General features: G+C 41.8%; 1 protein-coding gene across 4 annotated transcripts in view; it reads right to left on the reverse strand.

The window, feature by feature from the left end:
* The window catches only part of TBC1D14 (TBC1 domain family member 14), a 199,948-nt gene that overhangs the window by 41,230 nt on the left and 131,318 nt on the right, over positions 1-27,400 (reverse strand). For all 4 annotated transcript variants that reach the window (XM_030191163.1, XM_030191164.1, XM_030191165.1 and 1 more), the window contains 5 exons: positions 27,084-27,202; positions 12,893-12,975; positions 7,558-7,675; positions 2,554-2,660; positions 2,178-2,258 (listed from right to left, as the gene is read on the reverse strand). In XM_030191163.1, the coding sequence (XP_030047023.1) occupies positions 2,178-2,258; positions 2,554-2,660; positions 7,558-7,675; positions 12,893-12,975; positions 27,084-27,202 (508 nt within the window). The remainder of the gene's footprint in view (positions 1-2,177; positions 2,259-2,553; positions 2,661-7,557; positions 7,676-12,892; positions 12,976-27,083; positions 27,203-27,400) is intronic.

The following is a 27,400-nucleotide window of genomic DNA, read 5'->3' on the forward strand; positions in this document are numbered from 1 at the left end:
CTAGGCTATATATATATATATTCAGGTCTTCCAGTTTCTTCTCATATGTCTTATGGCGCTAGCCCCATATCATTTTTGTCACTTTTCTCTGGACCACTTGTAGTCTTTTACATTCTTAGCAAAATATGGCCGCCAAAACTGAATAAGGGGGCCTCACCAATGACTGGGGCCTATTCTATTCAATATATTTGAGTAACATTGCCAAAGGGTTAAAAGGTAAGGTTTGCCTTTTTGCAGATGATACCAAGATTTGTAATAGAGTGGATACCCTGGAGGGAGTGGAAAACATGAAAAGGGATCTGCAAAAGTTAGAAGAATGGTCAAATGTTTGGCAATTAAAATTTAATGCAAAGAAGTGAAAAGTGATGCATTTGGAGATTAGAAATCCAAGGGAGCCGTACATCCTACAAGGTGAGAGGCTGATATGTACAGACAGGGAACCTTGGGGTGATGGTGTCTGATGATCTTAAAGCAACAAAACATTGTGACAAGGCAGTAGCCATAGCCAGAAGGATGCTAGGCTGCATAGAGAAAGGAGTCACTTGCGAGGCTCCACTTGGAGTACTGTGTTCAGTTTTGGAAGTTGTATCTTGCTAAGGATGTAAAAAGACTAGAAGCGGTCCAGAGGAAGGCGACAAAAATGAAAAACTGGAAGACCTGAATACGTATAGCCTAGAGGAAAAAAGGGACAGGGGTGACATGAGACAAACGCGTAAACACTTGAAAGGTATTAATATAGAAAGAAATCTTTTCCAGAGTAGGGGAAACGGTAAAACTAGAGGACATGAGCGAAGTTACGGGAGTAATGTCAGGAAACTCTTTGTTTCTATATTAATACCTTTCAAGTGTTTAAATGTTTGTATCATGTTACCCCTGTCCATTCTTTGGTTGATGCCTGGAATGACCTCCAGAAGAAGGTGGAAAAGACAAAAATGGTGACAGAATTCAAAAAGGCGTGTGATGAACACAGAGGATCTCTATTTAGAAAATGGACAGTATAAAACAAAAAAACAAAACCTTAAATGGCTACAGGTGTGTGGATGTGCGAGTGACGCTTGGACAGCTACTCCGGCTGTAAAGAACTAAGGCCGGTGCCGGGCACACTTTGTAGGTCTGTGTTCTGTATATGGCAATCCAGTTTAGGATGTGCTGGAAAAAGACTTCAATTACAACTTCAGTAACCGGAACTGAGAACAGTGCTGGGCAGACTTACGGTCTGGGTTCTGCAAATAAGATGGATAGGCGGGAGTGGGCTTTGATGGCAATTCCAGTAGTTGGAACATAAGGAAAAAGCCGGGCGGACCTCTATGGTCTGTCCCAGAAACACCAAAGAAAGACCACGATCAAGTATATAATAGCATGTTCATTGTTGATTTAATCATGAATTGATAATGAGTGTGACTGTGGATGGATGGACTGTTCAGGTCTAGCTGCCATCACTTACTATGTTACTATGAAAACAAGGTCCAATTCTTATGTTCTCTGAGAAAGACTACATGGTTCACTGAACTTAATTGCCTTATACTGTAAGATGTGAAAAGGTCAGATTTAAAAAAAATGTTCAAAAGCAGATATGCAGAGATATGGAAGCCAAGATATCAAAATTATATACTATAAGGCATGGGTACCTTATCTGGACAATTTTCTTCTCTTCTGTTACAAATTGAATTATGTCAGTGTAATCCATCGAGCATGTTTCCCCAGTGAATACCAAATTCTCAGATCTGATTGATGGTATGTCTACATCTCTCAAAGAAGCTGTACCTACTTAATAAAGTCATCTATCACTCTTACTCTCTCAAATGGCAGCCAGATGAGTCCACAAAAGAAGAAAAAAAAAAGGCACTGAAATGCACAGCTGTATATATACCCCTGGCAGGCAAAAATAATTTTCTACTTAACGGTTACATCCTCTGATATTGGATTTGTTTTTTTTGTTTAAATATTTACTAAAAGTATAGTTCCTCTCTGGAATGTACAGTACCCAAAAGTATCCATTTAGGAATGTGCCCTGACAGGAGCTTGCATCGGGCAAAAGACCAGACAAAGGAATCGGTTAAAAGATAGAACAGTGCAGGTCAAGTCTAATCTCAGTAACAAGCTTGTTCATTTTTAAACCAAAAGGTCCTACACAGATACCAGAACAAAGAAATTTTGATTTACAAAGGCATGCCTACCTTCATTCTCTGTATCAGTGCTTCCAGTACTGAGAGACCTCCATCTGTCTTTTGCACGGGCTAAGCAAATGTCATATAGCTCTAGAAAACAAAACCATGCTGTAAGCAAGAGACTTCAGTAGACTAATGGTTAGAACAGCAGTCTGGGAGCCTGGGGAGCACAGGCTTAAAGTCCTCTTATGCACTCTGTGACACTAGGCAAGTCACTTCACTGCTTTAGGGACAAACAGATTTAAATTCCCTGGAGACAGCAAAATGCCTACCATATCTAACAAAATATAGATTTAGTTCACGACAAGTTAAGAGTCAATACAGTACAATGGATGAAAACACCATCAAGCGACCAGAAATTGCATAATTATTTCTGAAGCCTCACCGTGCGTGATGTTTAACTCGTTGCCTATTGCCAAGCTCCAGACTTTGCCTCTCACACTGGGAGGAATTCCCTGCCAACACAACTCACGAACCCTGCGAGAGCAGCACCTGATTGAAAATTAAAGAAATGCATGAGGTACTTGGATCCCATTAGAGAAAGGTGTGCTTGTCTGGAACTGAAATTGCCTGGATGGTGCAGAATGACAACACTAAGATTCCAGTCTTCTGATAGCACTTGCTAGGGTGAAGCAGAAGGTCAAAAAAAATAATTTGAAAGGAAAAGAAGGGGTGGAGTTTACACCCGGACCTTAAAATGCAATCTGAACTCAATTTTTGTTGTCTCAATTACCATGCAAATATAGTATGATACATGTAGAAAGAAAAGTGTTTTAGAAACACATAATACAAGAATTTCAAAGAAAGGCAAAAGGGAACTCAGCTCCATAAAAATAAAGGTGTTTTCTGATATTTTTTATTATAAACTGCTTTGGTGATATACAAAGTTAATAAAGTAAACATTTGGACTTGTTGTCTGTCTGGTTAATTTACTTGGTGCTTTGCCCTGGGGAGGTGGAGGTGGGGTGTATAGGATCTTAGAGATCAATGCTGGGAAGAGAGGAGGGGGAATGGGGGTGAACAGGATATATCAAGAGCAAGATGAAGTAAGGATTTCCGGAGGGGTATGGTGAATGATGGTGATCAAAGCACTTGTTCAGTACCCATGTTTTATTCCCACCTTAGTAATTCCATTATCCCTTATTTGTCCTGTTTGTCTGTCCTAATTAGATCGTAAGCTCTGTGGAGCAGGGACTGTCTCTTCATGTCCAGTGTACACAGCTGCGTACGACTAGTAGCGCTATAGAAATGATAAGCAGCAGTAGTAAGAGGGGGAAGGGGGAAATCAGAAGAATGAATGGATCATGGGGTGATAAGGCAAGTGAGAGCAAAAGACAAATGGGGAGCTCAGGAACCAGGAGGGTTTATAACCAGGATCAGGAGAGGGAAACGAGGGGACGGGATGATCTAATCGGATACGAATTCTCTCTCTCATTCACCTGTCCCCTCTCGCTCACTTCCCATAACCTTGGCTTTGGTATTAGAAGGGATTTGACCCAGGTTACAGGGCTCATATTTCATCCCTATTAACAAGATATCTTCTAGGAGAGCACTTTACTCAGCCAACTAGATTAGTCTGTTAAGGCCATGCCATCAGAGGTGAAGGTGAAAAAGGCAAGGCACACACACACACACACTACTTTTAGCTACATGGTCCTAAATTTGTGTAATATACTTCCTGAACTTGGGAAGATATATGACTTGATATTCTGTAGGAAAGGCTTTTTTTTTTTTTTTTTTAATGTTTTCCTCCGCTATGTGAGACAGGACTGGGGAAGAATGGAAAGTATTTAGTTGGAGACAAGGAGTTTATTAAGACGATTATGGGATTTTAAATGTTTTTATTTAAATAATTTTGAAATCTTATACCCTCTAATCCCTCTCACTCTCCACATCCCTCACACACTTTCTCCAATTTACATATTCTCCCACTCAACCACATCCAAGATATTCCCTCGTCACCTTCTCCCCTCACATTCCTCTCTCTCTCCTCTTCTACACCCCCTAACCCCCTCATCCACTCTCCCTAAGCCACTTTCTCCCTGTACTCCATAATCAAATATTTCCTTGGTTACTTTCTCCCCTCACCATACCTTGGCCCTCAGCCATTACCTTATGGATAAGTCTTCACACCCCACATTCTATTGGTCATTTTCCTTCCACATCATCCTGCCATCATCATTGTTTTATTTTATTTTTTTGATTTTGTTACATTTGTACCCCGCGCTTTCCCACTCATGGCAGGCTCAATGCGGCTTACATGGGGCCACCACTATCTCCTTCTTTGCTCCTCTCATCCTCTTTCATTAATACTCTGTGGCTCAGAGCCTTAGATCAAGTTCTCCACCTCTGCTGCCTGTGGACAATGTCACTCTTTAACCATGTAGTACAAAAATCTGGTCCCAGGTACCAGGGGATAGGGTGTCAGGCTGCCATCACTTTGTGGCTAAGAAGCCACCTTTTCCACAGGCAATCTCTAGGAGAAACAGATCTCATCTCTCCCTATAAAAGTTGGTCAGTATTTTGGGTGTCTAGCTTGACCCACTTTTAACCTTTGATGGTAAAATTGCTGTGATGTATGAATCTGCTTTCTCTCCCTTTGTTGGATTCACTCACTTAGGAGCGTTCTTGATACCAATGATTTTCATATCTTGATGCATGCCTCATGTTAAGCCAACTTGACTATTGTACTTCTCTTAATAATGTCAAGCTTTCATCCTTTAAGGACTGATTTCCCATAATGTGCACAGGTTTGATTACAACTCTCCCATTCCTGATGGCTTAACACTGGCTTCCCATTTTCTACAGAACCAGATTAAACCTTCTTAGGTTAACACAGAGCTCTCAACACAGAAACTCCCCTCTATCTCTCAAAGCCCCTGGTTCCAAAATCTCCAATCAGGTCCCTTCATTCCCAGTCTGATGATTTGCTAGATCTACTTTCCCCTGCTACTATCCTCTTTGAAGTTCCATATCAATCCACCTTCCCTTACCTGATTCCCTCTTTATGGAATGCTCTTCCGTGTTACCTTAGGAATAAACTAACTTTGGATACAAATGTAAAACCAGCCTTAAAACACTTCTTTACACAAGCCTATCCCTACTTTCTTTAGCATATCCAGATGGGGCTGTAACTCGGCTCTCTGACTGCAACTCTCTCTTTCATATTACCCTCCCTGCTATTTAATTTTTTGTTGTTCTAGCAGTCCTCTTTGCCCTCTTTTCCCTTCCCATTTGCTCTCTCAGACATTTGGTTATATACTACTAGTTTTGTTTTACATTAGCTTCGGCCTTTTAATGATCACTGTCTTCTTGTACTTTGAAAAGCAGTAAGGTTGGCCAATAAACTAAGATGCAGCACTATTACTGTCCTTCTCTGAACCCACTAAGTGGTACAGAAGGAAGAGTGAAGGGGATCACGGAGAGGGAGTGGAAGATGGGTCACCTTCACTGCTGCCTCTGCCACTACTGAAACTTCTACTTCAGCTAGGCCCATGGCCTCCCATGGCAATTATGCAGGGAATGTCCAATCACATGGCAAGGGCCAAATTTTGCAGCCCTTATCACAGCCTTGTGGAAGGCTGGAAGCCCTGGTTCTGGGCAACATGATCAATGGCAACAAAATAGATTGTAAGACTAAGATTATTTTCCACACAGTGAATACTAACAGTGCTTCCATGTATTTGTATTTCAAACAACTCATGTCCAGTAAGACTAGTATACTTTTCAAATTAAATTATTATTAAAGAGATTGGATCCGATTGGTGGTTTTGAAGGTAACACACAAGCTGAGCCAATGAATCATTTCTATGGAAATCTAATGGCACTATTTAAAGGTGGAGTTTTCTTTTTCTAAGTGTTTACATATCTTTCTTGAGATGAGTGGAATATATATTGTTTATCCGGAAGTAAAAACATTTCTTGGCTCCCTCTTTTTTTCCCTTAATAGACAAGGCTCCCTGATACAATTTACAACAAAATGTGGTCCATCAAACATCCAGTGGTCTTCTTTTTATGTGTTTGCTTTATCATCATCTGTTTGCAGTTGTTCGATTTTACCCAATAGTTTTGAACTCCATATTTGCAGCTTGTTAAGATCAGTAAAATTGATTGCATTATTAATTTGAGCACTTTCTGGACACGTTTAACAAAGGTTGGCCATTATCTGATTAAATGTGTGCTGATAACAGGCTAAATGTATGTGCGGTGGTGAATATCTGTGTTCTATTAGGACTTCTAAAAAGAAAACTCTATGAAACACTGTGCAGTAGATAAACCAGGGCCTTATCTAACTGCCCATTTTCCTGAATGCATCACCAATCAGGATTAATATCTCCATCCTGTATAGTGTACAACAGGGCAGCAATTCCCATGACTTACACACCTCCCACAAGACACCCAGACAATTCTTATAAACACAAGAGTTTAGCTCACTTTGAAAAAACCGATGGCTTGATCCAGAAGAATTAATAAAGTTATTCAAAATGACTAATATGACAGGACTTAAGTTTCCTTACTGATGTTTTCAATATGTTTTACCAATTTTAGATTTTATGATGTGGTCAGGAAATGTTCAAAGGGTGATTTGCTATGGAATATTTGTGAAAACTAGTTTTAATAATAAATTAAAAGTTAAATTCACTTACACTCTCATCGGTATTTTACACATTACCCTAAAGTTTAGGAATTGTATTGCTTAACATACTGGAAATGTTAACCTTGAAAAACAAAAGTTGTGAGAATGTAAAAAGCTGGATAAATTAAAACTAATAAAAAAATGAACCAATATTAAAACGCACAGTGATGCAGCAACATACATAGATACAGCACTACACAGATAGTAATAAAGATAGAGAGAAAGGAATACACGTTTCCAGTTTCTTCATTATTTAACTCCCTTCTCTCCCCATAAAAGGGGTTTTCTTTTGCATTATTTATGTTTCAGGTAAATTTAGGTTTAAAGAGTGCCAAAAAGCCTCAATTATGTAAGAAACCCTTATGTAGAAAGGGCTGCATGATTTTTGTCCAAGAGCGGAATTTAAGAATTGAGTAAATATTCCATAGCAGGTTTGTACTCATCCAATCAGAAATGGGAAGGTCTAAGCTTCTGTTGGGTTAGCAAGAGGTCTGGGCCCAACCTCAAGAGGGACCTGATGCTAGCTAGAAATGCCCTGCAGGTACAGAGTTAAGAAGAAAAAGGGATGAAAAAGGCTTGTCTATAACCACAGTCCTTGAATAAGCTCATTTCAAGAGTCAACAGAAAATAAGAAAATGAAAAATATAACCCTCAACAAAGTTTACATTGAAATACTTCTACCAATGATACTAAATTATACAGAGCAAATCTAATTCAGGGTCTAGGAATAACAATAAAGAGATGCAGTCTTACATAACTTCCCAGTTAGGTAAAATTTCGTTGTTCCAAATTATGGATGCATTTCCAATGCTTTCTTCCAGTTTGCATCTTTCTTCTAATTGTTTCTTTCTCCTCTGGGCTTCTTTCAGTTCTGCATGAAAGGAATTTGTTTAAAATAGGATATATTTTTGTCAGGAAAAGCAATAGCACCACACAACTATCAGATCTTTCTCACTGAAAGTTATTTACACCTTCTTTACCAGTGGTGGAAGCAAAATAAGGATAAAAATCTTGTTTTTTGGTCATAGGCACATTTCAATGTGTGCAACAGCAGTAGCAGAGTCCAAATCTTCACCGACTTACCAATAAAATTACTACTATGTTTTTTGTAACTAGTGCCAGCTACAGTGATGCTCGCCAGGCTAGAAAACATGGCAGTTAACTGATAAAAGTGCACAACAGTCAATATTGGCTTTCGGTAGCACCCAATAATAACCAAAACAAACTTTGCAAGAAGTATTTCAAAGCTCTGTTTTCATCCTATATTAGATGTGGAAGGGAACTTTAGAAAGACCGTTCAAATGGGAAATCAGATGTTCAAGTCAGAATGTCTGAAGTTAACCTTATAATTTTAGAACAGGATCTGCCAACACAGAACCTGTTCTAAAATGCATGGTGAAATGGATGTCTGTGTGCCGCTACATGCAGCAGGAACATTCATTTTAGACACACACCCATCCAAAATATGGGCAGGAAACAGCACAGAGAAGTCCCTTTCACAGCACATGAACACCCTTGTTCTGCAATAGCAGCATAAATGTTCCTACTGCTGTCACCTGATCACCCCCCCTTCCTTATGTCCAAATGCCCTCTCAACCTTTATGCCTTCAGATCCCACCTACACACAACCCCACCCTAGAACAAAGAGCCATGGCACTCTCAAGTCCTATCTTCAACCACCCCCAACCCACCGGGACCTACCCATCTTGGATCCTGGCACACTCCCGGGCAGCAGCGGAGAGGAACCTCTGTCACCCAGGACACTAACAAGGTATCTACTGTATGGATAGGTCCCAGTGGGTTGGGGGGTGGTGGAGAGGGTAGGACTCAAGGGTTCAGAAATGTTGGTGAGGGGTGGAACAGGGCTTTGGACATGGACCAGGAGGGGGGCATGGGTTTGAATGGGGGAGAGGACTACTGTGAAATATGTTATGGGGGCTCTACATGCCCTTTGCAGATGCTGCATGTACCATACCGGCTTTGCACTTACTCTGTGTCATGTTTTACAGTTAACGTAAGGTAAGTGCAATCAGTTACTGACCCTTCCAACTAGGGTGCCCTGGACGCTCCAGGTGGAAGGACTATCTCCCAACACCAACCTTTATGGACATGGACATTCCTTCCCTATCTACAATGGGAAAGGGACATCCATATTTTTAACCCACCTGAATCCTGCCCCAAACGTGCCCAGACCACGCCCCCTTTCAGCTTTAGACCTTCGTAACCTGGCTTTCTAAAAATCAGGATTTGGATGTCTAGGTGAAACATGAATACTGCTTCAAAAATAAGCATCATAATTTTGAATAAGAAAAATCACATTTTGTGCACTAAACACAAAGGGTTACAGGATTTCACTTTTTTTTTTTTAATTTGGTACTATCAATTTTATTTCTCAATATACAGTACAAATAAAAACATTTAACTAAAAAATAGACAAGTTCAATAGAACAAAATTCATAATTTAGAGAAAAAGTGGGAACATTAACAGACTCAAAACCAAGGCATTATACAGACATAAATAAGTTGCATACTAAATGCTAAAAGCACGCCACAAAGACACATTTAACTAAGTAGATACACAGGGCGTGTATGCTAATGTAGGATTACATCTGTAGTACTAGGACTAATTTTTATACTGCTACTAGACTGCACAGCTCTGTAATAAAGGAGTGGGGTGTGAGGCTATGGGAGGATAGGATATATGCCTGAGGAGTAGAGGAGGGTGTGTGTTTGTATTGTAGAGCTCTACTGAAACTGCACTTACCAAAGTCTCTAATGACCTGCTACTGGCTAAATCCAGAGGTCTCTATTCTATCCTTAACCTTCTTGACCTATCTGCTGCTTTCAACACTGTTGACCACACTATACTTCTGGATACGCTGTCCTCGCTTGGATTCCAGGGCCCTGTTGTTTCCTGGTTCTCCTCTTACCTCTCGCTTCATTCTTTCAGTGTTCACTCTGGTGGATCCTCTTCAACTTCCATTCCGCTTTCTGTTGGTGTGCCTCAGGGTTCTGTCCTTGGACCCCTCCTCTTCTCCATCTATACCTCTTCCCTTGGTACCCTGATTTCATCCCATGGCTTCCAGTACCATCTTTACACTGATGACTCTCAGATCTACATCTCCACCCCTGAAATCTCAACCTCCATCCAGGACAAAATCTCAACCTGCTTGTCTGACATTGTTGCTTGGATGTCTCAACGCCATCTAAAGCTCAACATGACCAAAACTGAACTTCTCATTCTTCCCCCTAAACCCACCTCCCCTCTTTCTCTATCTCTGTTAATGGTACTCACATCCTCCCTGTCTCCTCGGCTCGTAACCTTGGAGTCATCTTTGATTCCTCTCACTCCTTCTCTGCCCATATTCAACAGATCGCCAAAACCTGTTGCTTCTTTATCTACAACATTAGCAAAATTCGCCCCTTCCTTTCTGAATACGCTGCCAGAACCCTTATCCACACCCTTGTCGCCTCTTGCTTGGAGTATTGCAATTTACTTCTCACTGGTCTTCCGCTCAGCCATCTCTTTCCTCTCCAATCTGTCCAAAATTCTGCGGCACGACTTGTTTTCCGCCAGAATCGTTATACCCATACTAGCCCGCTCCTCAAGTCACTTCACTGGCTCCCTGTCCGCTTCTGCATTCAGTTTAAACTTCTCGTACTGACCTTTAAATGCATCCACTCTGCAGCCCCCCATTACCTCTCCGCTCTCATCTCTCCCTACATTCCTCCCCGTGAACTCCGCTCGCTTGACAAATCTCTCGTCGTCCTCCTTCTCCTCCACTGCTAACTCCAGGCTTCGCTCCTTTTCTCTCGCGGCACCTTATGCCTGGAATAGACTTCCTGGACCTATACGTCTAGCTCCATCTCTACCTGTTTTCAAATCTATGCTGAAAACCCACCTTTTCACTGCTGCTTTTAGCTCCTAGCCACAATTGCCATCCTCTTGTCCCTTTGCCCTCCCCTTGTCCCTTCCTCCCTTCTCACCCATTACTTCCCTCACCCGTAACTGTCTTGTTTGTCTGTATTAGTTAGATTGTAAGCTCTTTTGAGCAGGGACTGTCTCTTTGTATCAGGTGTTCAGCGCTGTGTGCGTCTGGTAGCGCTATACAAATGCTAATAACAATAATAACAACAACAAAAGTTTGAATATGGTGGGCTGTTTGGCAAAATCCCCCTATTCCCTTCCCTCTTTCCCGTCCTCCTCTCCCCTCTCTCTTCCACAACCTCTTCCATTTTCCACACCGTCATAGTCAGGATTCATCTGTTCTGATGGGAGTTGAGTATTTTCCCCAGGCTCTTCACTGCAGGGGCAATGGAACATCTTTTTTATTTGGAGTGGCCAAAAACACAAAGTTCAAAATCTCTATCCCTCATCTTCCTGGCTGCTGTTGCTGTGTGGGACAAAAAAATTGGTAGGGCCGTGGTCTCTATGGCCTACCCTTTCTACCTGCTATGCTTCACTGTACTATGCTGCCATGAGCCCTATCTCATGGCCCATCCACCCTATCAGATTAACTGTTCACTCGTCCTCCAATCTATCCACCCTATCAGATTAACTGTTCACTCGTCCTCTAGATTGTTCACTTGTCTTTAGATTGTTCTCTTGTCTTTTAGATTGTAAGCTCTTTGAGCAGGGACTGTCCTTCTATGTTTAAACTGTACAGCGCTGCGTAACCCTAGTAGCGCTTTAGAAATGCTAGTTAGTAGTAGTAGTAATATTTCACGGGCATGAATTGGGCATTCCCACAAATATTTCCATGTATCCAGCCCATCTTCACTGCCAGCTCTTCCTTATACTGCTGAACCACCATGATTCCTATCTTCATCTTTGTCCACAGCTGTTCTTGTAGGTCCAGTTGCTGGGTACCTAGCAAGCTCTTCAGCATCACCAAAGTTTTAGCTTTAGGACTTCTGAAACTAAAATTTCTGCATGGATACAGACTGATACTCCCCAACAAGCCACTTTGCTTGAGCAAAACATGCCTAAAAAGAAAAGAGAGGGAGCCAAGAGCCCTGTTCTAGACTTGAAAGCAGCATCTTGGAGCCTGGGGAATCACATCTATAGGAATATTTGCAAAGTCACCTAGCCCTACAATGGAATTTCTTTTTAGTCTGAACAGTGCTTCAGGAAACCAATAAAAGGTTCAAGTGAATAATAGGTTATTAATGAAATAAATATACCTCCTCAACAATCAGAGGTACTCGTACAACTGCCTCAACCCTCAAATCCCACAGTACAGTAAACATGTTTTAAATTTAAAAATAAAAAAAAGTAGAGGGAGAAGACTGCAGAAAAATCTATGCTGCATGCTGATACTTTGATAAATATGCTGTTAAAAGTAACTTTTTTGAGAAAATGGTTTCAGTTAAAACATGTTTTTTCTATGTGAATAAGGAATCTTTTTTTAAACTATTTTTTTAATGGATTAGTCAATTTGATTCACTATGTTTTTGAAATACCTTCCCCCCAATATTCAAAACTATTTAACCAGCCAGGAACGGCTCCTGGCCGGTTAAATAGCGTTTAAGTGCCTAACTACAGATATTCAGTGGGAGATAACCGGTTGGTGTCTTCTGCTTCTACCAAATTGGTTGACGTAGCCAGTTAGGCGTGGATATTCAGTGCCAAACCAGCTATGTTGAGCCGTCAAAATAGGTCGCTTAAACAGCAGGCCTATCTTCAACTGCTAAAAAGTTAACCGGTTAGTGCTGAATATCGACATGGCCCGTTAACTTTTTAGTGGCCAAAATAATCCCGGATATTCAATGCTGGTTGCCGGAAATGGCCTGACATTGAATATCTGGGGTCAGTGCCAATCATGGCACTTATGTGGGCTGCCTTCTGTGGGATGAATATTGGCCCCTTTGCCTTTAGCTGTATGAGTTAATTTGCTTTTATGAGTACTATTTGTGTGGGTTTTACTTGCATATTAATTTATTTTTTGTAAGTTTGTAAAAATGCCTTGGAATTTCATGTAGACACCTAATTGGTAAGCTGGTATATTTATGTCCATTGTAAAGCGGTAGCCTCCACCCTGCTAAGCCTTGGGATTTCTATATCTGCCCTCAAGAAGAATTCATTTACCTCTCTTTTTCACTTGTGCCACCATTTCTTCGTATTCTTGCCTGTGTTTCTGAGTTTCTTCTGCTGACTTTGCAGGAAGGTTTCTGTATAGAACACACATACTAAAATCATCACCAAAACATGCACAAAGATTAACAGCATTTCTATTCACAATGCATCAGTCACTACAGCCCTCTAGAAAATCTGTTTTTCTATTAGAGCACCTGTACCCTTAATTGCTTTTTTTATGTGTTGCCATGTTGGTTCCTATTATATTTCCTATTAGGGATACCCTAGTTAGGTCTTTCAACAATTTTTTTTTTTTTTTTAGTTTTCTGTATTTTCTGCATGGCTAACATCAATACCAGTGCACTGGGTGGTATCTGAGAAAGTTTTCAACCAATTTGGCAGAACATACCAAGCAGTTTTTTGGTGTATCTGATGTGGCAGTACTATGTGGGACAGATATTCATGACATATCTGGGGCCTAGGCAGGATATCCCTTACTGTACCACTTGTCAGAAGATTACACCACCCACCCACTTGTGAGGGCTATTATCCTGCTTGTCCTTAGAGAATGGACTGCATCCTCTTTAGGGAAGATGCACTGCAACTATGAAAATTATACATATATATTTTTTAAATCATGTGTATTGACATCCATAGAACACAACATTCAAATCAGACATATGTAAGGCAAAATCAAGATGTCAGTATTTAATAACTCCTCTAAGTATATAACAACTATCTTCCCCCCTCCCCAGTGTCCCATGCATCAAGTTCAAAAAGCAAAATCCATACAAGGGCTTGGCTATTAGAGATTTAGCAGGGTGCTGCATACTCTCGACGTCTGAGTCCCTCAGAATGGCTCCCAGGTGGATATCTATCTATATCTATATATATATATATATATACACACACACACACACACACACACACACACACACATACATACACACTAGAACAACATTTATGATTTGGAGAAAAAGTGAGATTATTAACACAGCAGACATAAGAAAACCCAGGAACAAATGCATTACGCTGCCATAAAAGTTGTAACTTCATGGTAAAAGTACACCACAAAGACACATTTCACTAAATAGGTGCAGTAATCAGAATGTCAATTAATAGTTTCAGCTCAAAGGTTAGACAACACTCCTATTTTTCTCAAACTCTATTGATTAACCAATTAAGGCTAGGGTAACTTTTAAAAATCTAGAGTCCACATGGTACTGCTCCACCTTATATGACTCATTTTGTGCGATTAGTAAATGGAGGCGATGTACAGCATTTAAGCAAACAGATCTAAAGTTTTCTGATATATTTTAAAGTTACATATAAAAAGATACTATCGTCATCTTTCTTTTATCAAGCAGAAGTGTGGAATGCACTTCTAGTCTCAATTAGAAAGTTGAGGAATTACTTGACTTCTAGGAAGGAAGTGAAAACCTTTTTGTTTCAGATTTATGTTTTATAGAAATTAATAGATGTAGTAATTGTTTGGTTTGGGATCATGACAGTAACTTGGTCAATGTTCTTCGCTGGACATTAGATATTTGGTTATGAATACGTTAATGGTACGGTTAATGCAATTACCTGGTGGCGACCAAGTCTCTTCTCTTATTTGTTAGCTGCATAGAACCTGATCAAGGCATCTGTGGGCTATAAGAATTAGAATACAATATAGGAGTGAAATCTATATATGGTGCCAAAAAAGTGCTATTCTATAAGTTGTGCTTAAAGTTAGGCGTGGTTTGTAGAATAGCGCTTACACACGAGGAATTCACCTAATTTTAGGCACAGCTGTATGCACCAACTGAAACGTGATGCAAATGTATGCACCTAAATTGGGTGTGTTTCCCCCTCTATTCTATAAGAATGCGTGTAAATGCTAGGAATGCCTCAGTTCCACCCATGACCCTCCCCAGGGTGCACCCCTATTTTGATAACTGGCTGATCAGGGCCAATTTGGAAGAAGAGTCTACAGAACGGCCAGCTCGTAGGTGAGAATATCAACACAAGAGGCAGGTATGATCCACAGACCATAATAGCAGAATACGACAGTGGATCAGACACGATGAAGAGCAAACATTTATTAAAATAGCCCAACATGGTCACATTTCGTCTATGGCAGGCTGCTTCAGAGGCAACGACTAATGGGGTTCTAAAGGTACACTTCACCCTCAGTGGGAAGGATAATCCACATTGGGAAGAATAATCCAAATCAGTCACCGGATGCTAGGGTCCACCTTGAGGGTCAGCAGTGCACCCAAGAAAAGGAGTCATAGACAATGCACTGAAATCTGTGCATAAGTGGGCAAAAAAAGCAAATAGGATGCTAGGAATTATTAGGAAAGGGATGGCAAAAACACTATAATGCCTCTGTATCGCTCAGTGGTACACCCTCACCTTTAGTACTGCATTTAGTTCTGGCCGCTGCATTTCAAAACAGATATAGCGGAATTAGAAAATGTTCATAGAGCGACCAAAATGATAAAGGGGATGGAACTCCTCTCATATGAGGAAAGGCTAAAGAGGTTAGGGCTCTGCAGCTTAGAAAAGATATGGCTGAGGGGAGATATGATTGAGGTCTACAAAACCCTGAGTGATGTAGAATGAGTAGAACTGAATCGATTTTTTACTCTTTCAAAAAGTACGAAGACTAGGGGATACTCAATGAAGTTACATGGAAATACTTTTAAAACAAATAGGAGGAAAAACATTTTTACCCAATGAATAGTTAAGCTCTGGAACTCGTTGCCAGAGGATGTAGTAACAGCGGTTTGTGTATCTGGGTACAAGTTTGTGGAGGAAAAGCCCAAAGTTTGCTATTGAGACAGACATGGGGAAGCCACTGCTTGCTCTGGGATTGGTAGCATGGAATGCTGCTACTATTTGGGTCTCTACCAGGTACTTGTGACTTGGATTGGTCTCTGTTGGAAACAGGAAACTGGGCTAGATGGACCACCGGTCTGATCCAGTATGGATATTCTTATGTTCTCCCATTTCCTTGCCTCATTTTTTTTCTCATGCCTAAATTTATACATGCAAGAATTGCTTGTTAAAAAGCCAATTATTGGTGTTAATTAGCTCATTATTCAATTAAATTACACACCCAAATTTGTGCACGCAATTATTAGTGACTTTTATAGAATTAGGAGGATAATGTAATGTCAGGAGAATGCTTGGAAGGTGAATAGGAGTCTCCTCTCTGCCTATAGCTTCTTATGTGAGCCTGAGTCAGTCAATTTATCACTATCGACAGCGCCTTACAAAGAATGTAGCTGGATCATAAGTGTCATGGGTAGCATCTAGTTCCCTTTACCCTGCCCCATGCAGTACTGCTGGCAGCAATGTGCTCCCAGGCTACTCAGCATTTTTCTCTTTCAGTCTCAACAAGCAAACACATAGTTCTGTTATCAAAATAAGCAGCTGAACTGTTCTCTGCTGACCTTAAGTGTAGGGCACTAGCAAAAATAATTTGCATTTTAAAATAAAATAGAAAAAGTGAGTATATCTATAGCAGAGAGAGAAGATATATTCCTTGAAAGCGAATATATCCCAAGGCACAATCCTCCTGCAGAAGTTGTTTGACAGGTCTGGTCTGTCAAAAAAAGAAAGCCCAGACCTGTCAAACACAGTAATACATGGGACTGGAGGCCCAGTGTACCTCCAGATCCCCCTACCCAGCCCTGCACACAGTTTTCCTGGTGGACCAGTGAGCACCACCACACCCACCCTGGTGGCCTATTGCCCCCTCCCCTGGTAGCACTCCCTCTTCCTGTGAGTGCCACCTTCAAAATGACGGCGCCCTACCCTGTGCATCCTAGGATGCACTGGGTGGGGCTTCAGTACCACATAAGGGAGTTTCTCTCTCCTCCTGCTTCACAAAGGTACGGGGGGGGGGGGGTGGCACTTAAACATGCAAATGTATGCTAAATAGGGCTCCTCATTCCTTCCCAATGCTCTGCAAACCCTAATGCCAAACTGGCATAGGGTTTGCTTCAGGAGCAGCACAATGTTTGGCGTGCTGCCCGCTGAGCATTGGGGAGGAATGCCCTGTTCAGCATGCATTTGCATGCTACTTGCGCTCAGAGTTGGCAAGCTCATTGTTACATGAACTCGCCAGATCTGATCATAGGTAAAGGGAAACACAGGTGCTAGTCTGGTGCTAACCGCCTCTAGCACCCACGTTTGTCTTTGATCATCGGCCCACCAGTGCGCCGCACCTATCAGATGGAGCAGAGCTGGCCTGTGGACAAGCAGTTGGGCTGCTCGAGCTGCTGTCATCTCTCCCCTTGGTCAGGCAAAGAATGAAAAGTTGTGCAAGAGCCACTATATGAGAGTCATGGCAACTACCACAGGGTTAAGCATAACAGCTGAAAGGGTCTGTAACCATTTGAATGTGGCTGAAATGATGGGATATGGAATTTGAAAACGTTAGCTGATCTGAATGAAGGGATATGTGATCTGACAGCCTACATATAAACCAATAGAAAAAAAAAAAGAGGATGTATCACAGCACATGAGCCCATGTGCAGCCTTATTCCAGACTCTTTGGTACATACCATATTCAACAAAGTTCTGTGGTATACCCTACCTTCCAAGCAGAACCTGTAGCCGAACTATGCAACCCCCATCCAAATCCTCCAGTAAGCTGGCCTGCCTGGAATTAGTTAAGCAACAACTCCAGCAGAAACTACTACTACAGACTCATCCTCATAGGCGGTCGGTGGCCCAACTGTTTGGGGAGGCTAAAGGGGGCGGGGTTAGGGGTGGGGCCAGGGGCAGGGCTTACATCCATAATTGTCTGACAACATAGAAAAAAAAAGTTAAAAATAAGTCACAATTAATACCTTTTATTAAATTTAGATATTAAATATGTATCGTATGTCAAAGAATAAAGTGGTTGCTCAAAGCATGTACTAATCACAATTGCTCAACTGCAAAACACTATGCACAAATTTGTGCAAAAACACACTCATAAACCTTACTGTACCATAACACTGGGCAGACCCTAATAAACCAATATACCACCCATACAGAAAATGCAGACCGTCAACAATATGAAACAAGGGATCATAATATCACAATTCTCATGTAGAGCCACAAAACACCCTATTAGGGTGGAAAGTGTTCACAATTAGCTCCTTTTATGAATGACTATATGTAGATCCTTCAAGAGGTAGTGTGTCATGATTTTGGCTCTAAAACCCTTTCTGATGATTTGGTGCCACCTCAGTAAGGCCAATACACAATCTCTCCACTGCAAAACACTATACACAAACGTGTGCAAAAGCACACTCATAACCTTACCAAACCATAATAGTACTAATTCCAAGGACAGGACAAGCTACAACCTTATGCATGGAAAGGCAGCACTGTAATTACACCGGGCTCTAAAACAGCAGTGCACAACCTAGTGAAACAAAAAAAAACCCAAAAAGGGCTGAAAATACTACACGCTAGCCGAATACTGCACCTTGATCACATGAAAAACACATGACACAACAGATATGAAGGCAAAATACTAAACTCGAAAATTACCTCAAGAAGTCAGACTCAGCATGCAGCAATACTAGAAAAATTGAAACTTACATGCAAAACATCACAGATGCAAATTTCCAAAAGCTGACATATTCCAGTTAATAAATTCTGAATAAAATACTTTTTTCTACCTTTGTTGTCTGATCATTTAGTTTTTCTATTCGCTTTGGTCCCAGTGTCTTCTGTTTTATGCAGCGTCTTCTTTCTATTTGATATTTTTTTCTCTCACCATGTCCACCATCCTCCTGTGTCCTTATGCGTCCTGTCTACCATCTGTAGCCCTGTCCCTATCCTTCAGTATCCTAATCCAGTTCTTAAATTCAACAGTTTTCCCTCCATCCATATCCAGCATTTCTCCTCACTCCCTTCCATCCATGTGCATATACTTCCCTCCCCTCCATCCATGTCCAGCACCTTCCTTCTCTCTCTCCTACCTTTCCATCCAGTGTCATCCCTCTTTCTCTCTCCATCCTTCCACCCATTACCCTCCCCTAATCCTTCCGTCCATTGTCTCCCTCTAGCTCCCCTTCCTTCTAGACAGTTCTCTCTCTTGACCCTTTTCCATTCAGAATGTCCTCTATCACCCCATCCTTCCAGTGTCATCCTCTTTCCCTCTCTACCAGTGTCTTCCCTCATTCTGCCCCCTCCTTCCAGCATTTTTCCTCTTTCTCCCTCCTTTCATCCAGCCAGCATTTCTCAGTCTGACAGGGTCTTCCCCAGTTTCTCCCCAGCAGCTTCTCTCTCTCTCTCCTGCCCACGTCCCCTCTTTCACTCCCCATCACTTTCTGGCTCTCTCCTGCTTTATTCCATGTCCCTGGCTCTCCCCTGCTCCTTTCCATGGCCCCTCTTTCTCTCCCCATCTCTTTCTGACTCTCCTCTGCTTTTTTCTATGTCCCTGGCTCTCCCCTGCTCTTTTCCATGGCCCCTCTTTCTCTCCCTATCGCTCTCTGGCTCTCCACTGCTCTTATCCATGCCCCCTGGCTATCCTCTGCTCTCCCTCTCTCTCCTCCGACCATTTCCCGCCAGTGACCATGTTCTCTTCTCTCCCTCCGGCCCGGGCCTCTTTGCTGCAGTGCTGACAGAAGAAGAAAAAGAAGCGCGGGGCCGCAGCAGCCTTCAGACATGCGCTGTTGGCTCTGCCAGTCCTCTGCCCCCGGAACGGGAAATTGACGTCACGGGGTAGAGACCGGCAGAGCAGACAGCGCACGTCTGAAGGCTGCTGCGGCACCGCGCTTCTTTTTCTTCTTCTTTTATGCTGGCTGTACGTCTCGTTCCTGGCTGCCGCAGAAGATTTGGACTCGGGAGTCGTCTCGGGCTTCATTTAGAGAAAGAGGTAGGCGGGGCCGCGGGGAAGGTCACAGCTGGGCTGGGGAGGCTTAGCCTCCCCAAGCCTCTTATACGGGGCGCCTATGCTCATCCTGTTCTAATCTGGTGATGTAGCACCACCAACAAGGGCATGTACCACAGCCCCTGGACCTGGTAGAGAAGAGGCCCCAGAATGCTTCTCTCCTTCACATCCTAGAGAGCACCAACACCACCGTTAAAACACTAGCTACTACGGAACATTGTAGAAAGGAAGGCATTCCCTCTTGGCTGATCAGCTTCATGCTGAGAAGGCCTTTCATTGGACAGATTGAGGATATCTCCAAGATGGAGATCTGGCACCTCAGAGGAGATCATGACTAATGAGAATGCTCTACTCACAGTTCTAATCAAATGGAGTGCCACAGTTCAAGCTTTTCCTTCTTACCTACAAATGCACTCAGTCTGCAGCCCCTCATTACTTCTCTACCCTCATTTCCCCTTACGTTCCCGCCCGTAACCTCCGCTCACAGGACAAATCCCTCCTCTCAGTACCCTTCTCCACCACCGCCAACTCCAGGCTCCGCTCATTCTGCCTCGCCTCACCCTATGCTTGGAATAAACTTCCTGAGCCCTTACGCCAAGCCCCCTTCCTACCCATCTTCAAATCCTTGCTCAAAGCCCACCTCTTCAATGTTGCTTTCGGCACCTAACCTTTATACCTTTCAGGAAATCTAGACTGCCCCTATTTGACTGACTGTACATTTGTCCTTTAGATTATAAGCTCCTTTGAGCAGGGACTGTCCTTCTATGTTAAATTGTACAGCGCTGCGTAACCCTAGTAGCGCTTTAGAAATGTCAAGTAGTAGTAGTAGTAGTAGTAGTACTCACAGTTCTAATCAAATGGAGTGCCATCTGAGCAATTCATTTACAAAGGGGTACAAGTCAGGCCCACCTTATGTTGGTTGCTATTAAGACTCATTTCTTCTGGTCCTACTACTACTACTACTTATCATTTTTATAGCGCTACTAGACGTACGCAGCGCTGTACACTTGATCATGAAGAAACAGTCCCTGCTTGACAGAACTTACAATCTAATTAGGACAGACAAACAGGACAGACAAGAGATAAGGGAATATTAAAGTGAGGATGATAAGATAAGGGTTTATAATAAAGGATTTATTATGATAAAGGATCCTGGAGCTCTACTGAGGAGCATTCAATCTCTGGGCACTATTAAGGGTATGAAGATGGGGATAGTGGATGACATAATGTCCAAAAGGTATGATTTTTGATATTTTCTTTTATGAACACAAAGGAGAAGGATTTACAGATGTTTTCTTAGGAAGTTTTCCAGGTAGCCCATAAGGTGATATCGATAAACTGGAAAGAGGCTGGAGAAGCACACTCCATAACCTTATGAAAACTACAGCATACAGCTGCTAGAAGGAAATTGCTATGAAATGAACTATAGCTAGCATAGCAAAGTTCTCAGAGTGTGAAGGAAGATTACAGTAATAAATATTGGACCTCATAAACAGCACTCATCATGTATGCATCATACTGGATAAAGGTGGGGGAAACGAATAGGAACAGTGTGCTAGAGAAACTTTGGTTAGACATATAGAAGTGGGTGAAATTTAAATTTTTTTTAGTATTTAAGTATAATTTCAGAACTGACAATCAAACCATATACAACCAACCATATAACCCAATATAACCCCACCCAGCCTCTGCTATCACTCATTATTCCTCATATAGCACCTATGTAATCCCAGTAGGCTCCCTCACCCTTCAGAGTTTCTCAATGTCACTCTCCACTGTACTACTACTACTTATCATTTCTATAGCACTACTAGATGTACGCAGGCTGTGTACACTTGAACATGAAGAGACAGTCCCTGCTCGACAGAGCTTACAATCTAATTAGGACAGACAAACAGGACAAATAAGAGTAAGGGAATATTAAGGTGAGGATGATAAAATAAGGGTACTGAACAAGTGAATAAGAGTTAGGAGTTAAAAGCAGCATCAAAAAGGTGGGTTTTTATCTTAGATTTGAAGACGGCCAGAGATGGAGCTTGACGTACCGGCTCAGGAAGTCTATTCCAGGCATATGGTTTCACATATTGTTTTAAGGCTCATATGTGTAAGAAACAAACATGCATCAAACTGTCTCTTTCAATTAACTTAAGACAAAGAGCTAACTAAAAATAAATGAACAGAAACCTTAAGCAGTGTCTAAGATCCTGAATACTGTACGAGAGAATTAACTTTTCAAGACCTTCAGTGGATACATTACATTATTTATGGTTTAGGGGGAGAGGAAGCAGAGTAGAGGAAGCATGCTGTGCAAGGACACGACAACCTTGAGTCTCTCAATAACCTCTCCAGTATTTAATTCATTTTCTGTTTTATCTATGATCAAGGATGGTGCCACACAGACATTTTTCAGCTTATGGCATGAGGCAAAAACATTTTCATTTTACTCCTTCACAGCTCTGATAGTATGATTTACAGAATGGCTTAATACATGCTGGCTTACACAGCAGCCTCTATGAATAAGCCCAACACTGGCTAATTGGAAAGGCGAGATGGACACTTATCTGTTGAGTATTTATTGAGTATTTCCAAAGAAACAAATACACAATACAAAATTCTTTAATAAGGATTAAAAAAAAAAAACAACACATGTAAGAAACACAAATGAACTTTAGAAGAAAGATCACTCCACAACTGACATTTCTACCCCTCCCATGTATCCCCAAAGATGCTATCCTATGCCCTTCCAACCTACCCTCTGGACACTTACCTATTATTGAAACATTTACTTAGGGATTTTGAAATCCTTGCTTAAATAATTCTAGACCTTACAAATCATGGGTATTCATCTTCTATGCCACCTACAGAAGTTTGATCATGTTACATCTGTCTTAAAGGATCATCACTGGTTACCTGTTATGCTCCGTGCTCAGTTTAAAACATTGCTCCTGGCTTTTAAGGCTTTCCATCAAGGTACTCAAACATATTTATCCACACTGTTCCATACTCCCCAGCACGGGTCCTGCACTCCATTAATGATCACTGTATGGTGCTACAAGGGCCGTGCTTGGCACACCGGGAAACAACCCATCATGGTGCCTTTTTATTTGTTGCCCTCACTTACAGAATTCAATGCCCCTGACATTGCGCAGCAAATTGTTCTTAAAAGAAATACAAATTGCTGCTCAAAGTATGGCTATTCCAACAGGCCTATAAAAATGAATAATGAATGGCACAGTGAAGTATCAATGCCTGAACAAGAGTAATTGTTTTAATTGTGTGTGTTCTTGAGTATATGGTTCACTTTACTATAAATTTTGTAGTTCCTTTCTCACACTTTTATTATTTGTTTTTTAACCTCTTTGCCCTGTCCATCGGTTAAAACGGTATATCAAGTTCTGAATAAATAAAAACAGATATTTACCTGGCCCATTTGTTTATGTATAATCTATAAGGCTATTTTTCTTAAAACACCTACAGACAAAAATAAGGGGAGCTTTCAGGCATAGTGTTACAAGATTGTACAGACCAGTAAAGCCCTGGTATTTGGGCAATGTCTGCCAGAATAAAATGTTTCTAATGGCCCACAAGGAAATGGCATTCTAATTTATTAGGACAAACAGTACATGCTGATTAGGTGAGCCTGCCACACACCAGAAATACCTTTGACTTTACAATGTAGCAACATATCGTTTGAAAAGGACCATGCAACTATCTCAGATCAAGCTACTGAATTCAGTACTTAAATCATAATCTAGCAGATCCAGAGTCTGGTCTTATCATAATAATACATATGAATACCCAATCTTATTTACAGTCAAGCACTGAAGGTTTGGCTACAACCTTCATGGAGTTATCTTGTTATTTTCATATACACTCGATGAACCTTTATCCACACTATATCTTTCTACCCTCACAATCAGATTTGAAGCACAGTCAGTGTGCTGAATAGTACCAGACTGCAAAAGAAGTTGAGAAATAAAAAATAAACAAAAAAAACATTAAAAGAAAAGTGAAAAAGGTGGTAATACTCTATTAGCTTCCTCACTGGGATTTCAGTTAGAGTGCAAGTACAAATGCAAGCAGACTATATCAAGAAAAGCATATCTGCCTAGACCTTCCTCTGACATTAGTAGCCTAGAGCAAAGAGACCCATTCATAAAATTTCAATGAGTCATGATATATAAACGGACCTGTTTTACTCCGAGTTCCAGGCCCTCCCTTCCGTCCGAGGTGCAGGCCCCCCTCCCTCTCCTCTCCAGCGTGTTCCATGCCCCCCTTTCCTCAGAGTGTGTATGTTTGAGAGAGAGTGTGTATGTGAGAGAGAATGAGTGAGAGAGAGAGAGACAGACAGACAGAGTGGGTGTGTGTGTGTGTGTGTCAGAGAGAGAGAGAGAGAGAGAGAGAGAGAGAGAGAGAGAGAGAGAGTGTGTGTGTGAGAGAGAGAGAGAGAGTGTGTGTGAGAGACAGAGAGGCATATTTTCAAAGCACTTTGGGAGGCTAAGTTCCATAGGTTTCTATGGAACTTTGGGAGGCTAAGTGCTTTGAAAATGAGCCTCAGAGTGTGTGTGTGTGTGTGTGTGTGAGTCTGTGTATGAGAGAGAGTGTATGTGAGAGACAGAGAGTGAGTATGTGTGTGTGTGTGTGAGAAAGTGAAGCCTTCAAGTGAAGCTCTGTAAGGCTCCATCTCCTCAACTGACGACACATAGTTCCGGAACGTTGCAGGAATGCTTCAAGGCTTGAAGGCTTCACTTTCTCGGCTTCAGAATGTTGGAGGTGCGTTTTATTATATAGGAGGATAGTCAGCAGGAGGCAGCCTAGGAATCTGAGAAACACCTTCTGAGGTGTTCTGCAATGAACAAAACAAAGCTGAGCATTCTGTGTTCCAGAAGCCTCTATAAGCATCATTGCCAACCACTCAAACCCTCCTGTAGCAAAATGTCAAGAGGCCTAACATTCAGAAAAAATACCACACATTTTAAACAACCAAAAAACCCAAAAAGCTTAAATCAGTTTTCTTCATGGGAGAGGGTATGCCAGAATTACTTACATTTTCAAAATTACACAGTAGGTGACAGCAGATAAAGGCCTGTACAGTTCATCCAGTCTGCCCAACAAGATAAAACTCATAGCATAAGGTATGATGCGATACTATATATGCAGGTGATACAGAACTTTCTGAAATGGAGTGATCCAATTGGCTGGTGATACTAGTTCACAGAACAGTGCTATTAAACAAACAAAAAATTTCCAGATCCATTTTGGTTCATGCCCATTTAAAATTTTTGAAATTGGCACACTCAGGTCACAGACATCATACTGACCATTTCATCATTCACATAAACTGATCAAGTAATTCCTATACTGTCTCTTAACATATTAATCATTGCATACCTGAGATAATAAATTAAAAGAAACTTAATATATATATATACATATATATATATATATACAAAGCCTGCTGTGTAGCACAACTTAGCTGGCAAAGGATCCCAAGACATATTAGTATATCCTACAGATTTCAATAGGAAGACCTGTGTATCTATTCCTGTGTTGTGTCCTTTGCCAGTTAAGTTGTGCTATAACAGACTTTATACCAGTATGAATAAAATGTATTTTATTTATTATCTCAGATATGCAGTTATTATATTTTAGAGACAGTGATACCTAAATCTGTTGGCTGGAGGGCCAAGTCTAGGATTGGGGGGGCAGGATGGGTGGTTGAGGACCCCTGGGGCAGAGAGAAGCAGGGCAGTCCTCCTCTTTCCTGATAGCAGCATTTTCCAAGCCAGATCCTAACATATCCCCCTCCTCTTTCTTGTCACTAGTGAAACCCAGTGACTGGCACCCCATTCTTTTAATCACATGGCCTCCTCTGGCAGGCTGCTCCCAGTTCCTCTGGCCACACACAGCATGCCCAAATGCATGAAGGCAGCAGTTTCCTCCTTCGGTTACTGCAGACTGTTTCCTTCTCTCAATTTAGTGCCACAGCTGACCCTGTTGACATTCTTATCAAAGGCCACGAGTCTGATGCTAACATAAGTAAAGATCACCGTGGAATAATGGGGCAGAGGCTGGTAACTGTTTAAATTAACAGGGGATTTGGATTTGAGTTGTTCAAAGCAAATTACACACATACAGTAAAGTATTTCCCTGTCCCCAGAGGGCTTACAATTTGGTTGTTCCTGAGGCAATGGAAGGGGTTAAGTGACTTGCTTGAGGAGCTGTGGTGGAATTTAAACCTGACTTCCCTGGTTCTCAACCCTCTCTTCTAACCATTAGGCTATTCCTCCATATTACAGGGCCCCTGTGAGCTGTAGCTTGCCACCCGTGGTCATGAAATGAGCCTGGTCAACTTAAATGAATGGACAAATGAACCCTATGTTGACTCAGTAACCGAGCATGCCTATTCCTTTGGTTCTACGGGACAGTGCTTCAATCTTAACACTACTGAATGAGCATGAACCAAATGTTTATTTGGAAGTGGATATGTGGCCATGTTTCGGCTCTCTGGGGAGTCGCTTGGAAAGCTCATCCATTACAATTATTTGATCAATTTCATCTCTCTGTGCAGAGAGTCCAGGGTCTAAAACCTTTCTTGAAACGATCAGTCCTCATGGGCAAAAAGGTAATTCTCCAGCATTGGATAGGAGTGGAGCCGCCTACCTCTCAGCAGTGGCGGTCTAGGATGATACATTTGTGTGCGTTGGAACGCAGAGGGGTCGGAGATTTAGCCTCGAATAAGGGGGAAGCATACTGACAGAGGTGGTCGCCATTTTGGGACTCTTTAACCCCAGTGGCACGCAGTAGAATTTTGAATTCGTAAGGGTATATCATGGAGCATATGGGAGGGGGGATGGGGGGAGGGGCAAGGGGGGGCGTTATGTTGGTGTTAAGTGAGTACAAGGTAAAGGTAGAGGCGTGATAGGTGTGCAGAGGGCTATAAGAGTCAAGGCCCGTGGTGCTCCGTTTGGTATAACATGCCTCTATGTATCACGTTGTTGCCTTTTGTTCTGTACCTGTTCATTATTTGGAAAAACTTCAATAAACAGATTCAAACATAAGATATTAAAATTTCTTAATTTATACTGCTCTATGAACTTGTACCACTAGACCCTATCCATTTAAACAGACCTAAGTGCACCATATATACTATTTGTGTGGTGGTAAATTCCTATCACATCAGAACTGCTGTAAACTTCACGGTTCTGATTTGTCCAACACCAGCACCAATAGTCTGTATCTCTGGTGGAGGAACGGAGTTCTCTGAACGGGCTTCATTTGTAGTTTGGAATCTAAAGGAAAAACTGGCAAACTTACGCTGGTCGGTCCTCCAGGATAAGCCCAGTTGTGGAGAGCGGCTCAAAGTCGAGGTTTTTCCTCACATTCTGTTTAGGCGAGGGGGACCTGTGAGCTCGTCCAGTCTTTGCTTCATATTCCTGCACATAGAGAACAGCACTTGTTGAAAGACTCTTTTGCTAAACTGGAAAAGGGGGAGGATCATGCAAACGACAAAGCAGTTTAATCATCTCCATCTAGGAGAGACCCTAACCAGAATTTGTGCCCTGCTTCTGAAAGAGTTTTGACTCCCTAAGAGAAACAATTGCAAGAAAAATCGGTGGTTGGGGGGGGGGGGG

Source organism: Microcaecilia unicolor, chromosome 2, assembly GCF_901765095.1.
Source record: "Microcaecilia unicolor chromosome 2, aMicUni1.1, whole genome shotgun sequence".
Taxonomy (NCBI): domain Eukaryota; kingdom Metazoa; phylum Chordata; class Amphibia; order Gymnophiona; family Siphonopidae; genus Microcaecilia; species Microcaecilia unicolor.